The sequence below is a fragment of the Salvelinus sp. IW2-2015 genome, linkage group LG8 (assembly GCF_002910315.2).
Source record: "Salvelinus sp. IW2-2015 linkage group LG8, ASM291031v2, whole genome shotgun sequence".
Classification (NCBI taxonomy): Eukaryota; Metazoa; Chordata; class Actinopteri; order Salmoniformes; family Salmonidae; genus Salvelinus; species Salvelinus sp. IW2-2015.
The window spans coordinates 4,297,662-4,314,509 of NC_036848.1; the positions used below are offsets into that span (position 1 = coordinate 4,297,662).

The following is a 16,848-nucleotide window of genomic DNA, read 5'->3' on the forward strand; positions in this document are numbered from 1 at the left end:
GCGTCGCTGGCGAGGTCTAATGAAGAAGGAACAGTTTCACTCTCCAGCCAGTAGAGTTCTACTGTGGTCCTGGCGAGGTCTAATGAAGAAGGAACAGTTTCACTCTCCAGCCAGTAGAGTTCTACTGTGGTCCTGGCTAGGTCTAATGAAGAAGGAACAGTTTCACTCTCCAGCCAGTAGAGTTCTACTGTGGTCCTGGCTAGGTCTAATGAAGAAGGAACAGTTTCACTCTCCAGCTAGTAGAGTTCTACTGTGGTCCTGGCTAGGTCTAATGAAGAAGGAACAGTTTCACTCTCCAGCCAGTAGAGTTCTACTGTGGTCCTGGCTAGGTCTAATGAAGAAGGAACAGTTTCACTCTCCAGCCAGTAGAGTTCTACTGTGGTCCTGGCTAGGTCTAATGAAGAAGGAACAGTTTCACTCCCAGCCAGTAGAGTTCTACTGTGGTCCTGGCTAGGTCTAATAAGAAGGAACAGTTCACTCTCCCAGTAGAGTTCTACTGTGGTCCTGGCTAGGTCTAATGAAGAAGAACAGTTTCACTCTCCAGCCAGTAGAGTTCTACTGTGGTCCTGGCGAGGTCTAATGAAGAAGGAACAGTTTCACTTTCTCCAGCTAGTAGAGTTCTACTGTGGTCCTGGCTAGTAAGTGAGGCTGTTAAAGAGAGCCCACATTTGAAGCAGGCAGAGAATTCCAGGACATATGATTCTTCATGAGCTGTATGTTATTCAGATGACTCACATTGTCTAAATCGTTATTACACTATATAAGAAGAAACCAACTCACCTGGGCCCAATTACAAGACAAATTAACAAGTCCAGTAACAAGTCCAGTAACAAGACAAATTAAATGCTAATCCAATTTTCACATCTTCCCCACCTCTACATTTGACATTTTAGTCATTTAGCAGACGCTCTTATACAGAGCAACTTACAGGAGCAATTAGGGTTAAGTGCCTTGCTCAAGGGCACATTGTCATTTTTTTGATGTTGCCTACTGTAGTCGGCTCAGGGATTTGAAACAGCAACCTTTCTGTTACTGGCCCAATGCTCATAACTGCTAGGCTAATTGCTGCCACCTCTAACATGCCCCTTTCCCTCCTTTGTGCTCCTCTCTCCCTGTCTCCAGCTCCACCTGCCCCTGACCTCTCCACTGCCAGGCAGTGAGCTGACCAAGGAGCCATTCCGGTGGGACCAGCGTCTCTTCGCCCTGGTGCTGCGTCTCCCTGGGGCAGCCACGCCCGACAGCGAGCAGCTGGGCAGCGTCCCCAACGACGAGTCTGCCATCACCCAGATGTGTGAGGTCACTGGAGGTAGGATGCCCCCCATAGAAATAGTTAACGTCCTGCTTTTACTTCCTGCCCTAGTCCTATGGGTACACTGACAAATGTCTGCCAGTTCACCCATTATGGCACCATTGACTTCAATGGAGACGCCCATTCTACTTATTCTAACTGGCTCTGGGGTGGGACTGTGTCTGTTGTGATGTCAAAATGTGTAATGTATAAAAACACAGACACAAGGTCACAGTCTATATATGCTCTCAACAATTTAATGGGTCAACCAACATTTGGGCACAGAGTACCTTCTTCAGGGTCCAGGCTATGTATCATTTAACATTTGCAATGTTTCCAGAGACTGGAAATGAAATCTGCAACTATCTATGTATTGTCAATACTTTCTGGAAGATATAGAGTACCAGTCAAAAGTTTGGACACACCTACTCATTCCAGGGTTTTTCTTTATTTTTTACTATTTTCTACATTGTAGAATAATAGTGAAGACATCAGAACTATGAAATAACACACATGGAATCATGTAGTAACCAAAAAGTGTTAAAATCAAAATATATATTTTATATTTGAGATTCTTCAAAGTAGCCACCCTTTGCCTTGATGACAGCTTTGCACACCCTTGGCATTCTCTCAACCAGCTTCATGAGGTAGTCACCTGGAATGTATTTCAATTAACAGGTGTGCCTTGTTAAAAATTAATTTGTGGAATTTATTTAATTCTTCATGCGTTTGAGCCAGTCAGTTGTGTTGTGACAAGGTAGGGTTGGTATACAGAATATAGCCCTATTTGGTAAAAGACCAAGTCCATATTATGGCAAGAACAGCTCAAATAAGCAAAGAGAAACAACAGTCCATCATTACTTTAAGACATGAAGGTTAGTCAATCCGGAAAATGTAAAGAACTTTGAAAGTTTCTTCAAGTGCAGTCGCAAAAACCATCAAGTGCTATGATGAAACTGCCTCTTATGAGGACCGCTACAGGAAAGGAAGACCCAGAGTTACCTCTGCTGCAGAGGATACGTTCATTAGAGTTACCAGCCTCAGAGATTGCAGCCCAAATAAATGTTTCACAGAGTTGAAGAAAGAGACACATCTCAACATCAACTATTCAGAGGAGACTCCGTGAATCAGGCCTTCATGGTCGAATTGCTGCAAAGAAACCACTACTAAAGGACATCAATAATAAGAAGAGATTTGTTTGGTCTGATGCGTCCAAATTTGAGATTTTTGGTTCCGATGTCTTTGTGAGACTCAAGAGTAGGTGAACGGATGATCTCCGCATGTGTGGTTCCCACTGTGAAGCATGGAGGAGGAGGTGTGATGGCGTGGGGGTGCTTTGCTGATGACACTGTCTGTGACTTATTTAGAATTCAAGGCACACTTAACCAGTATGGCTACCACAGCATTCTGCAGCGATACACCATCCCAGCTGGTTTGGGCTTAGTGGGCCTATCATTTGTTTTTCAACAGGACAATGACCCAACACACCTCCAGGCTGTGTAAGGGGTATTTGACCAAGAAGGAGAGTGATGGAGTGCTGCATCAGATGACCTGGCCTCCGCAATCGCCCGACCTCAACCCAATTGAGATGGTTTGGGATGAGTTGGACCGCAGAGTGAAGGAAAAGCAGCCAACAAGTGCTCAGCATATGTGGGAACTCCTTCAAGACTGTTGGAAAAGTATTCCAGGTGAAGCTGGTTGAGAGAATGCCAAGAGTGTGCAAAGCTGTCATCAAGGCAAAGGGTGTCTACTTTGAAGAATCTAAAATATACTTTGATTTGTTAAACACTTTTTTGGTTACTACATGATTCCATATGTGTTATTTCATAGTTTTGATGTCTTCACGATTATTCTACAATGTAGAAAATAGTAAAAATAAAGAAAAACCCTTGAATGACTAGGTGTCCAAACTTTTGACTGAGAGTGTACATGCAGAATAACACTAATGCCGGGACGATACCAGTATCACCATACTCCTTAGTATCATGGCAAGGAAAGAAAACACGAAGTGGCTTTAACCTCTTTAGGAAAACAGCCCTAATGTTGGAAACAAACATCGTTATGTTGTCATCTAGAGTCACACAATAATTTACATACAGACGGTTTTTAAAGGACAAAATAACTGCTTCTTGTTTTAATTTTTGTCATGGAAAAGATATTGCAATACTGGTATCATTATAGCCCTTAATAACAGGTCTTCTCCATCTCTCTGTCTTTGTTCTTCATCCCTCCCACTCTTTCTTTCTCCAGGTCGGTCATACTGTGTACGGACTCAGAGGATGCTGAACCAGTGTCTGGACTCTCTGGTCCAGAAGGTTCTGAGTGGTGTCGTCATTAACTTTGAAAAGACAGGGCCAGATCCGCCTCTGGTAGGCGAAGGTATGTCCTAACAGGAATGCGCTCTAACTTCTTGTGTATGACTATGCGTGTCAATGATGAAGTGTCCTCTGATGGTCTCAAGGTGACTCTCTCTGACAGCGCTTGACTGATGTGTTCCAAACAGCTGCTTCTGGCTGTTCTTCTGTTTGTGTTCGGTTGAGAAATGGACACCTCATGTTGTTTGCTTCTACAGATGGTATGGTTGACCCGAGCCGGCCCGTGTTGTCCTTCAGCCCACAGCCCTGGCACAGCTGCCACAAGCTCATCTACGTGCGACCCAACCCCAAGACAGGGGTGCCTGTAGGCCACTGGCCCATCCCTGAGTCCTTCTGGCCGGACCAGAACTCCCCCGCTCTGGTGAGAGGATGCCATTAACCCCACAGTTACTGATGCAGTAACACTAACGCAAGCTCATTAGTCCCTCCATTTTGAAATACTAAGATATTGTTTGTGTGATTATTAAGCAGTCAGTTAATGGGTCAAGTGAAAGAGGATGAGAGTTAAGCATTATGCTCCTCTTAAATCCAGTACTTAGTGTTAAATGTGGCTCTGCACTCTTGCCCCCTGGGACCTGTAGTTGTCCTGGCCCTCTGGGACCTATAGTTGTCCTGGCCCTCTGGGACCTATAGTTGTCCAGGCCCTCTGGGACCTATAGTTGTCCTGGCCTCTGGGACCTATAGTTGTCCAGGCCCTCTGGGACCTGTAGTTTTCCTGGCCCTCTGGGACCTATAGTTGTCCTGGCCTCTGGGACCTTTAGTTGTCCTGGCCTCTGGGACATTTAGTTGTCCTGGCCTCTGGGACCTATAGTTGTCCTGGCCCNTAGTTGTCCTGGCCCTCTGGGACCTATAGTTGTCCTGGCCCTCTGGGACCTATAGTTGTCAAGGCCCTCTGGGACCTGTAGTTGTCCAGGCCCTCTGGGACCTGTAGTTTTTCTGGCCCTCTGGGACCTTTAGTTGTCCTGGCCTCTGGGACCTTTAGTTGTCCTGGCCTCTGGGACCTATAGTTGTCTTGGCCCTCTGGGACCTATAGTTGTTCTGGCCCTCTGGGACCTGTAGTTGTCCTGCCCTCTGGGACCTGTAGTTGTCCTGCCCTCTGGGACCTTTAGTTGTCCTGGCCCTCTGGTACCTGTAGTTGTCCTGCCCTCTGGGACCTGTAGTCATGGCCCTCTGGGACCTGTAGTCCTGGCCTCTGAGACCTGACATTGTCCTGGTCCCCCGGGACCTGTAGACCTGGCCTTTGAGACCTATAGTTGTCCTGGCCCTTGGCATCCTGTGAATGATTGCTCCTCACTGTGTCTTTATTGCCAAGAACTGGGGGTGAAGTTTGCTTAGGACTCTCTCTGTGTTTTTCTTTCTCTCTGTATATTGACTATCTGTAGTGTTACTGGGGCAGTGCCAAGGACAGAGGGTCAGGGTGGATGCTGACTGACTAGAGTCTGCCAGCTCCATCCTACTGTTTAATGTTCTGTCTCTACTCTCTTTTTCAACCCCCCCCCACACACACACACACAGTAGTTCCTGTGGTGTCGGCATGGCATTGGTATAGTTTCAGGATGTTTATTTCTCCTCAACAAGGACAGCATTGTATGAAATGCTCTAATGTTCTCTGTCATTCTCTCCCTTTGCCCACCACTAGCCTCCTCGCTCTGCTCACCCCATGGTGCGTTTCACCTGTGTGGACTGTGAGCCCATGGTGATTGACAAGCTACCCTTTGACAAGTACGAACTGGAGCCCTCGCCACTCACCCAGTACATCCTGGAGAGGAAGTCTCCACACATGTGCTGGCAGGTAGGAGAAATGCTCCCACACACAACCTCAAGGAGTTATGGTGTTTGTATTTCTAGTTATGCTGTGGGATGTTGTTTGTGCTGAGCCCTCTCTCGCTTTCTCTCTCTCTCTGCCCCTCTCTTTTTCTTTCTCTGTTTCTCTCTGTCCTCTCGCTCCCCCTTTCTTTCTATCTCTCTCTCTCTCTCTCTCTCTCTCTCTCTCTCTCTCTCTCTCTCTCTCTTCTCTCTCTCTCTCCCTCTCTCTCTCTCTCTCTCTCTCTCTCTCTCTCTCTCGCTCTCTCGCTCTCTTCTCTCTCTCTCTCACGCTCTCTTTCTCTCTCTGTCTCTCTCTGTCTCTCGCTCCCCCCCTCTCTCTCTCATGCTCTCTCTTTCTCTCTGTCTCTCGCTCCCCTCTCTCTCTCTGTCTCTCTGTCTTTCTCTTCTCATTCTCTACCCTCCTCACTGCCCCCCCCCCTGTCTCTCTGTCTCTCTTTCTTCTGTTTCTCCCCTCTCGCTGTCCCCCCCCCATTCTCTCTCTCTCTGTCTCTTCCCTGCAGGTCTTTGTGAACAGTAGTGGAAAGCACAGTGACCTAGCCCAGCCCTTTGGGTACCTGAAGGCCAGCACCACTCTCTCCTGTGTCAACCTCTTTGTTATGCCTTACAACTACCCAGTTTGTTTTGCCACTCCTGGTAAGTGAGATTGTGGATGTCTTCTATGCTGAAGCTGTAACAGTATACAGCCATACATTAGCGACATTTGTGGGGTGTTCTGTTATATGTATTGAAATAGGTATTTAAATTACTTTTGAGTATTTTGTCATTTGTGTTTTGGAAGGCCTGAGAACTGACTAAATCACCATGTATTTGGAAGGCTAAATCCCTGTATGAAGTAACCTGACTAAAATCCCCATGTATTTGGAAGGCCTGAGAACCTGACTAAAATCCCCATGTATTTGGAAGGCCTGAGTACCTGACTAAAATCCCCATGTATTTGGAACGCCTGAGAACCTGACTAAAATCCCCATGTATTTGGAAGGCCTGAGAACTGACTAAAATCACCATGTATTTGGAAGGTCTGAGTACCTGACTAAAATCACCATGTATTTAGAAGGCCTGAGTACCTAAATAAAATCCCCATGTATTTGGAAGGCCTGAGTACCTGACCAAAATCCCCATGTATTTGGAAGGCATGAGTACCTGACCAAAATCACCATGTATTTGGAACGCCTGAGTACCTGACCAAAATCCCCATGTATTTGGAAGGCCTGAATACCTGACCAAAATCACCATGTATTTGGAAGAACATACTTCAGAGAATGGTATTTTGTATTTTCAAAATATATTATAATGCTTCAGAATTTTGATGCCCCATATCACCCCAAATTTGCTGCATTGGTTTAAGAAATGTTAGGTCACTATCGTGTTGCCCTGAGAGGTATTGGTGGAGGAGGAGCGAGGATAGTGCCGTGAATATGGTCCCAAAGGTGGAAGTGAACTCTTGTTTTTTGTTATTGCCATACTATCACTACACTCTCTGTCATTTGGGAAGTGATTCCTGTACCTCAACTTTATGTCAAACCCCTTTATGCCTCCATCTGCACCTCTGATTAAATGATACTCATGGTAAGGCATGGAATCTCATTTCTGACACCAATGCAGTCAGTGTATGTTGAGTAATAGGGGCCACAAAGCTCTGAAGACTAACAATATATGAAGTGGGATATTGGTACTGTTCATAGCATGTAAACCGAAGGTCACAGGTTGTTTTACGTGCAAATGTATGTATTTCAATTAAAAAAATAAAAAATACGCAGTTTTGTGTAGATTATTCTGATACATTGGTCTTTAGGGTATTTTGTAACAAGATACTTTCTGATTGCCAATCTCTGGGTGTTCTTGGATGATTATGCTTGTCTCAGGTCTTTTTCCTCTTCCCAACCCCCAACCCTGCTGTCTTCACAGATGACCTGTTTAAAGTGCACAAACTGAAGCCAAACCTAAAGTGGCGGCAGGCCTTTGAGATCTACCTGAAGACCATGCCTCCTTACTTTCTCTTGGTAATGTACTGTTCTTGGTCAATGTCATATATGTAAATATATATTTGTATCCATATGTGCTATATGTATTTCATGTTTGTTTGATGGTGATGCACTTTCTCTATGGGCTCTCTGTGTTTCCATACAGCCATTGAAGAAGGCACTGAGAATGATGGGAGCGCCCAACCTCATCTCCGACAACATGGACTGTGGCCTCAGCTACAGTGTCATCTCCTACCTAAAGAAGCTTAGCCAGCAGGTGGGGCTTCCCTTCACCTGGGTAGGATCCTAAATGGCACCCTATTCTCTATGTAGTGCACTACTTTGACCAGGGCCCAAAGTAGTACACTATATAGGGAATAGGGTCCCATTTGGGATGCACAACTAGACTTAGTATATATCTATAGCTTTCAAAGTTTGTACATACAACGTGATACGTGTTTAACAAGGGTCACTTATGTAGGTCTGAATACACTTTAGGAGCACACCCAGCTGGTGTGAATTAGTGAATAAAGAACCTGTCTTTGTCTCTTTCTCTGTCTGCAGGCAAAGATGGAGTCGGATCGCCTGATCGTGTCTGTAGGGAAGAAGGCTCCCCAAGAGACTGGGATAAAGGTGAAGAACCACTCCAACACCCTGTCCCTGGCCCACCGCAAAGACTTCAAGCAGCTGCTGCAGGGTATCACCGGAGAGATGTCCCTCCGCCTTGCAGACATCAACTTCAAGGAGTTTGCCGGCTTTCAGATTGCACTGCTCAACAAGGTACAGAACCGGCAGGGTGAAACTCTGAGATGCCTGAAAGGATAACTGTATCCCAAATGGCACCCTATGCCATACAGTGGGGAGAACAAGTATTTGATACACTGCCGATTTTGCAGGTTTTCCTACTTACAAAGCATGTAGAGGTCTGTAATTTTTATCATAGGTACACTTCAACTGTGAGAGACGGAATCTAAAACAAAAATCCAGAAAATCACATTGTATGATTTTTAAGTAATTCATTTGCATTTTATTGCATGYCATAAGTATTTGATACATCAGAAAAGCAGAACTTAATATTTGGTACAGAAACCTTAATTACAGAGATCATACGTTTCCTGTAGTTCTTGACCAGGTTTGCACACACTGCAGCAGGGATTTTGGCCCACTCCTCCATACAGACCTTCTCCAGATCTTTCAGGTTTCGGGGCTTTCGCTGGGCAATACAGACTTTCAGCTCCCTCCAAAGATTTTCTATTGGGTTCAGGTCTGGAGACTGGCTAGGCCACTCCAGGACCTTGAGATGCTTCTTACGGAGCCACTCCTTAGTTGCCCTGGCTGTGTGTTTCGGGTCGTTGTCATGCTGGAAGACCCAGCCACGACCCATCTTCAATGCTCTTACTGAGGGAAGGAGGTTGTTGGCCAAGATCTCACGATACATGTCCCCATCCATCCTCCCCTCAATAGGGTGCAGTCGTGCTGTCCCCTTTGCAGAAAAGCATCCCCAAAGAATGATGTTTCCACCACCATGCTTCACGGTTGGGATGGTGTTCTTGGGGTTGTACTCATCCTTCTTCTTCCTCCAAACACGGCGAGTGGAGTTTAGACCAAAAAGCTCTATTTTTGTCTCATCAGACCACATGACCTTCTCCCATTCCTCCTCTGGATCATCCAGATGGTCATTGGAAAACTTCAGATGGGCCTGGACATGCGCTGGCTTGAGCAGGGGGACCTTGCGTGCGCTGCAGGATTTTAATCCATGACGGCGTAGTGTGTTACTAATGGTTTTCTTTGAGACTGTGGTCCCAGCTCTCTTCAGGTCATTGACCAGGTCCTGCCGTGTAGTTTTGGGCTGATCCCTCACACCTTCCTCATGATCATTGATGCCCCTCGAGGTGAGATCTTGCATGGAGCCCCAGACCGAGGGTGATTGACCGTCATCTTGAACTTCTTCCATTTTCTAATAATTGCGCCAACAGTTGTTGCCTTCTCACCAAGCTGCTTGCCTATTGTCCTGTAGCCCATCCCAGCCTTGTGCAGGTCTACAATTTTATCCCTGATGTCCTTACACAGCTCTCTGGTCTTGGCCATTGTGGAGAGGTTGGAGTCTGTTTGATTGAGTGTGTGTACAGGTGTCTTTTATACAGGTAACGAGTTCAAACAGGTGCAGTTAATACAGGTAATGAGTGGAGAACAGGAGGGCTTCTTAAAGGAAAACTAACAGGTCTGTGAGAGACGGAATTCTTACTGGTTGGTAGGTGATCAAATACTTATGTCATGCAATAAAATGCTAATTAATTACTTAAAAATCATACAATGTGATTTTCTGGATTTTTGTAAGTAGGAAAACCTGCAAAATCGGCAGTGTATCAAATACTTGTTCTCCCCACTGTATATAGTGCACAACTTTTGACCAGAGCCCAGTGAATAGGGTTCCATTTGGGACGCAGACGATGTTCCTAGATTGAAGTGGCAGACAGGGTTTCTGTATCTCATTACTTCCGATCTCCTCAGGATCTAAAGCCTCAGGCGTATCGGAACGCCTATGACATCCCAAGACGGAACCTTCTGGATCAGCTGACACGGATGCGCTCCAACCTTCTGAGGACTACTCAGAAACTTATCAGAGGACAAGATGAAGGTAGGCAGGCTTGAAAGCTGCTTAACCCCCTAGAGTCGGTTGATGCACTGGTGCGTCAATCTAAGTTACATAACAAAAAAATCCCCATCAAAATCCGTCAGTTTAAGCTAGAGATATCAGTTTTTTTGCATTGGATGCTTCTCAATCCACCGCATCTGCCCGCCAGTGTCGCACTTCTGCATCTGAGGTGAAAGGTGACAGAGCTAGAGCGGTGTTTGTCAGACCATGAGACATCCTGAAAATCAGTCTTTTCATGTAAACGTCCGAATGGTTTGACCTACAAACTTTTACTCTACGGCCCCCACCAAGTGTCAGGAGAGTTGTCGGTACCGACGATGTGCCACCTTCTGTTTGGTAGCGTCCGAACCATTTGGGCTACAAACCCCATTGTGGAAAGGGGAGATTCTCATGAACATGATGGTGTTCTCTGTTTTTGCTCTACGACCCCCACAAGTGTCATGGGACTTGTCTGAAATTAACCGGTACATTTAAAAAAAMAAAGAAATGGAAGTATGACGGTAGTTTTGTTCCTACCCAAAAAAAAGGGGTTAAATATGTGTAAAAATATATATATATCTCCTTAGATTTAGGACAGACACTTCAAAACCTTGCTTCTTATGATTTATTTTGTGACTGTCATTTTGAAATGAATGAATGTGTTATTCAATGTGTTTCTATGGGCTATAGTAGTAAAGGCCAACATCTATATTTTATCAAAACATTGTTTTATATTATTATTTATACCTAAAGAGGTCCTAAAATTCAAAATCAAACAGCTAAATGATCCATAGTAAAATTCCATATGTCAGCTTAGTGCCCCTCCCCCCCTCCCCCAACGGTTTAGAATCTAAAGAATGAATCATCAGTTAGATTATTCTTGTCAGTCTATTGACTACAGTATGAAAAGATTATGTAAGAAGTGGAAAAATGTCACGAACTGTTGATACTAGCCACCCTAAGAATGTATTTATATGGTAAATGAATGAATACAACAGTGGGCTTTTATGCTGATTGAAATTAAATTAATTTGTTTTGACATTGAGTATGTGCTGGTTGTTAGACTACCTTCACAGTATACCCATGGTTCAGATGGGCAACTATCAGGAGTATCTAAAGATGATGCCGTCTCCTCTGAGAGAGATCGACCCTGACCAACCCAAACGCCTGCACACCTTCGGCAACCCATTCAAACAGGACAAGAAGGTACAAACATACACACACACACACAGCAGAGATCAGCAAAAACAGCAGTGATAATAGTGTGACATCATCATTCTACAACCACTTGGTTTGTTTGTTCTTGATCCCAGGGGATGATGATTGATGAGGCAGATGAGTTTGTAACGGGTCCCCAAAGCAAGAAGAGAGGCATTACGGGGGACCCCAACTCGGGGGCTGCTCTGAAGAGAAGGCGGAGTATGTCCCCTTTATTGCGTCGGCCCCAGACTCCACCAATCATCACCAACCATGTAGTGGGGAAGGGGTCCAATGGGAACGGGGCCCAGGGCCAGGATGGCATCATCAAGCCCATCCCACTGCACAAAGGTAGGGGTGAGTTGCTGAGGCTTCGGACCTGACTGTCTCTCTGATGCCGACTGACTGGATCCCTCCGAGACCATCAACACTTCTTCTTCTCTCGATACCATCTGAACTGCATCAACTCCCAGAGAAATTCCCTTCCATCCTGACTGACACTTAAACATTTGTTTTTGTTTAAATAATGTTTTTAATGATATGTTGTATGCTCATGGATTTCAGTTTGTATTGATTGCTATATGAGTGTAATAGAACTGGACACATACAGTATGGAAATGGCAGATCTCAGTCTACTGAAAGTGTTAGTTAGTGGTCAGAAAATGACATGCAGACATAAAACTTTAACCTCAATATAAAATGGATCTTCATTTAAAACAGTTTCCCTGTTGAGGGTGTTCATCATCTTGATAATGTCATGAAATGTGCTCTTCTGCCCCCCACAGGAGCAGTGGGGAACAACGTGCTGGGCACAGAGAGTAACGGGGAGGGGGGTGTGGGGCCTGAATCAGGGGACGGCTGGCCTGGAATGGTGGTGGACGGTGTGGGAGGGGGCACAAATGCACTCATCCTGGAGGAGAGAGAGAGTGAGAGGCCTGGGATGTGTGCGGGGGACAGTGGGGAGGACAGTGGCGTGGAGGAGGACAGGTTGGGGGAGGGTGGCCTGGATGAGCGGCCCCCCTCAGAGAGACAGCAGCAAAGCTGTGAGGGGGACCAGGAGGGAGAGCTGGAGGGAGATGAAAATGGAGCAGACCAAGCTGAGCCTGAGGCGGTCACCATAGCCCCACTAGATGGCAGCAATGCTGAGCTGCGCACACGGGTCATCAAGGAGGTCCGCAAACCTGGCCGCAGTGAGTAGTGATACACATACTACTTAGAAGAGTACTGAGTAGTGATACACATACTACTTAGAAGAGTACTGAGTGTGATACACATACTACTTAGAAGAGTATGAGTCGTGATACACATACTACTTAGAAGAGTGCTGAGTCGTGATACACATACTACTTGAAGAGTACTGAGTCGTGATACACATACTACTTAGAAGAGTGCTGAGTCGTGATACACATACTACTTAGAAGAGTATGAGTCTTGATACACATACTACTTAGAAGAGTGCTGAGTCGTGATACAATACTACTTGAAGAGTGCTGAGTCTGATACACATACTTTTAGAAGAGTACTGAGTCGTGATACACATACTACTTAGAAGAGTGCTGAGTCGTGATACACATACTACTTAGAAGAGTGTGAGTCGTGATACACATACTACTTAGAAGAGTGCTGAGTCGTGATACACATACTACTTAGAAGAGTTCTGAGTCGTGATACACATACTACTTAGAAGAGTACTGAGTAGTGATACACATACTACTTAGAAGAGTACTGAGTCGTGATACACATACTACTTAGAAGAGTACTGAGTCGTGATACACATACTACTTAGAAGAGTACTGAATCGTGAAACACATACTACTTAGAAGAGTGCTGAGTCGTGATACACATACTACTTAGAAGAGTACTGAGTTGTGATACACATACTACTTAGAAGAGTGCTGAGTCGTGATACACATACTACTTAGAAGAGTACTGAGTCGTGATACACATACTACTTAGAAGAGTACTGAGTCGTGATACACATACTACTTAGAAGAGTACTGAGTCGTGATACACATACTACTTAGATAGTACTGAGTCGTGATACACATACTACTTAGAAGAGTATTGAGTCGTGATACACATACTACTTAGAAGCGTGCTGAGGTCGTGATACACATACTACTTAGAAGAGTACTGAGTCGTGATACACATACTACTTAGAAGAGTACTGAGTCGTGATACACATACTACTTAGAAGAGTACTGAGTCGTGATACACATACTACTTAGAAGAGTGCTGAGTCGTGATACACATACTACTTAGAAGAGTGCTGAGTCGTGATACACATACTACTTAGAAGAGTGCTGAGTCGTGATAACATCCTACTTAGAAGAGTGCTGAGTCGTGATACACATACTACTTAGAAGAGTGCTGAGTCGTGTCCAAAGGGCACCTATTCCCTTTATAGTGTAGAGAAGTCCCTTATCTTCCATCTGCTGGACCACCTCCACTGACCCCTGACTGTGCCTGTCCTTGTTCCCAGACTATGAGACCATATTCAGGGCTGCTGAGGAGGTGAAGGGGTCTGTGACGGTCCAGAGGTACTTCATCCATCACGCGATCAAGGAGGCTGCCAGGTGAGACCCACTGTCTGTCTGTCTGTCTGTCTACACCAGACTACCCACAGTACAGACTGACACACCGTCTGTCTGTTTCACCAGACTACCCACAGTACAGACTGACACACGTCTGTCTGTCTACACCAGACTACCCACAGTACAGACTGACACACCGTCTGTCTGTCTACACCAGACTACCACAGTACAGACTGACACACCGTCTGTCTGTTTACACCAGACTACCCACAGTACAGACTGACCCACCGTCTGTCTGTCTACACCAGACTACCACAGTACAGACTGACACACCGTCTGTCTGTCTACACAGACTACCCACAGTACAAGACTGACCCACCGTCTGTCTGTCTACACCAGCTACCCACAGTACAGACTGACACACCGTCTGTCTGTTTACACCAGACTACCACAGTACAGACTGACACACCGTCTTTCTGTTTACACCAGACTACCCGCAGTACAGACTGACACACCGTCTTTCTGTTTACACCAGACTACACAGTACAGACTGACACACCGTCTGTCTGTCTACACCAGACTACCCACAGTACAGACTGACACACCGTCTTTCTGTTTACACCAGACTACCGCAGTACAGACTGACACACCGTCTGTCTGTCTACACCAGACTACCCACAGTACAGACTGACACACCGTCTTTCTGTTTACACCAGACAACTACCACAGTACAGACTGACACACCGTCTTTCTGTTTACACCAGACTACCCACAGTACAGACTGACACACCGTCTTTCTGTCTACACCAGACTACCCACAGTACAACCTGACCCACCGTCTGTCTGTCTACACCAGACTACCCACAGTACAGATGACACACCGTCTGTCTGTCTACACCAGACTACCCACAGTACAGACTGACCCACCGTCTGTCTGTTTACACCAGACTACCCACAGTACAGACTGACACACCGTCTGTCTGTTTACACCAGACTACCCGCAGTACAGACTGACACACGTCTTTCTGTTTACACAGACTACCCACAGTACAGACTGACCACAGTCTGTCTGTCTACACCAGACTACCACAGTACAGACTGACACACCGTCTTTCTGTCTACACCAGACTACCCACAGTACAACCTGACCCACCGTCTGTCTGTCTACACCAGACTACCCACAGTACAGACTGACACACCGTCTGTTCTGTCTACACCAGACTACCCACGTACAGACTGACACACCGTCTGTCTGTCTACACCAGACTACCCGCAGTACAGACTGACACACCGTCTTTCTGTTTACCAGACATAACCCACAGTACAGACTGACACACCCGTCTGTCTGTCTACACAGACTACCCACAGTACAGACTGACACACCGTCTGTCTGTCTACACCAGACTACCCACAGTACAGACTGACAACCGTCTTCTGTTTACACCAGACTACCCACAGTACAGACTGACACACGTCTGTCTGTCTACACAGAACCCAACAGTAACAGACTGACACACCGTCTGTTGTCTACACCAGACTACCCACAGTACAGACTGACACACGTCTGTCTGTCTACACAGACTACCCACAGTACAGACTGACACACCGTCTTTCTGTTTACACCAGACTCCAAGTACAGACTGAGAACAATGAAAACAACACAGTGTAACTAAGCTCCACTGTGTAGGAGAATATTGCTGTAATCTTGCTTTCATCATTCATTCATTATATTAATTTTCAGCAAGGGTGGTTACATCGGTCTGTGTGATATTTGGAAATAAAAAATGCTAGTGTCCAACTTAAGATAAGGACACTGTTCTGAATTTAAAAGCATAGTAATTCTTAATTTAAAAGCATAGTAATTCTTAATTTGACAGCATAATAATTATTAATTTACCATATAGTAATTCTTAATTAGAAAGCATAGTAATTCTTAATTTGAAAGTATGCTCAAAATGATTTGAAAGCATAGTAACCTACTTACTTCACTGCTGTTACCCATTTAGAGCTCTATCTGCGATTCCTCCCCAGGTTTAGTGCTGTCAGTACACTGTACACTGCAGACATAAATTGTGGGCCATAAGTACATTGCAGTCATTATTCTGCTTCGTCAAAGCAGTCGTTGCATCCGGTCGTATAACACCTCCACTGCAATGCAGTTGCAAACCTCATGGCCTCTGTTTCCTTCCATTTTTCCTCTGTACTTATTTCTTTCCATCCCTTTCCCCCCCTATCTCTTTCTCTCTCTTTCTCTCTCTTTCTCTCTCTCTCTCTCTCTCTCTCTCTCTCTCTCTCTTTCCTCTCCTCCCAGGTTTAAGAAGCGGGTGCTGATCCAGCAGTTGGAGACAGCTCTGGAGTTGATTGAGGAGAAGGAGCTGCAGCTCCCTGCTGTCCGCCTTTACAACGACCATGGTAGATAGTGAAGAAGTGGCCTGCAGAGGTCCCTGCTCAGAAACACAAAGACATGTACAGGAACAGGGTACTCTCCTTCACAAGACATGTACAGGAACAGGGTACTCTCCTTCACAAGACATGTACAGGAACAGGGTACTCTCTTCAAAGACATGTACAGGACAGGGTTACCTCCTTCAAAGAAATGGACAGACAGGGTACTCTCCTTCACAAGACAGTTAAGGAACGGTACTCTCCTTCACAAGACTGGACAGGAACAGGTACTCTCCTTCACAAGACATGGACAGGAACAGGGTACTCTCCTTCACAAGACATGTACAGACAGGGTACTCTCCTTCACAAGAATGTACAGGAACAGGGTACTCTCCTTCACAAGACATGTACAGGAACAGGGTACTCTCCTTCACAAGACATGTACAGGAACAGGGTACTCTCCTTCACAAGACATGGACAGGAACAGGGTACTCTCCTTCACAAGACATGGACAGGAACAGGGTACTCTCCTTCACAAGACATGTACAGGAACAGGGTACTCTCCTTCACAAGACATGGACAGGAACAGGTTACTCTCCTTCACAAGACATGACTTACACATGGTCCAACAACACCCCATAGGATG

The 16,848-nt window shown here is 45.6% G+C and overlaps 1 protein-coding gene across 1 annotated transcript in view; it reads left to right on the plus strand.

Annotated features, from left to right (window-relative positions):
- ints6l (integrator complex subunit 6 like) overlaps nucleotides 1-16,364 on the plus strand; it is a 29,039-nt gene extending 12,675 nt beyond the window's left edge. Inside the window, 14 exon segments of the mRNA XM_023992175.3 lie at nucleotides 1,123-1,306; nucleotides 3,539-3,667; nucleotides 3,861-4,024; nucleotides 5,303-5,455; nucleotides 5,991-6,123; nucleotides 7,396-7,490; nucleotides 7,618-7,728; nucleotides 8,016-8,231; nucleotides 9,963-10,089; nucleotides 11,150-11,292; nucleotides 11,400-11,634; nucleotides 12,069-12,473; nucleotides 13,766-13,859; nucleotides 16,129-16,364. Of these exon segments, the coding sequence (XP_023847943.1) occupies nucleotides 1,123-1,306; nucleotides 3,539-3,667; nucleotides 3,861-4,024; nucleotides 5,303-5,455; nucleotides 5,991-6,123; nucleotides 7,396-7,490; nucleotides 7,618-7,728; nucleotides 8,016-8,231; nucleotides 9,963-10,089; nucleotides 11,150-11,292; nucleotides 11,400-11,634; nucleotides 12,069-12,473; nucleotides 13,766-13,859; nucleotides 16,129-16,237 (2,298 nt within the window). The 3' untranslated portion in view covers nucleotides 16,238-16,364.
- The last annotated feature ends 484 nt before the right edge of the window (nucleotides 16,365-16,848 follow it).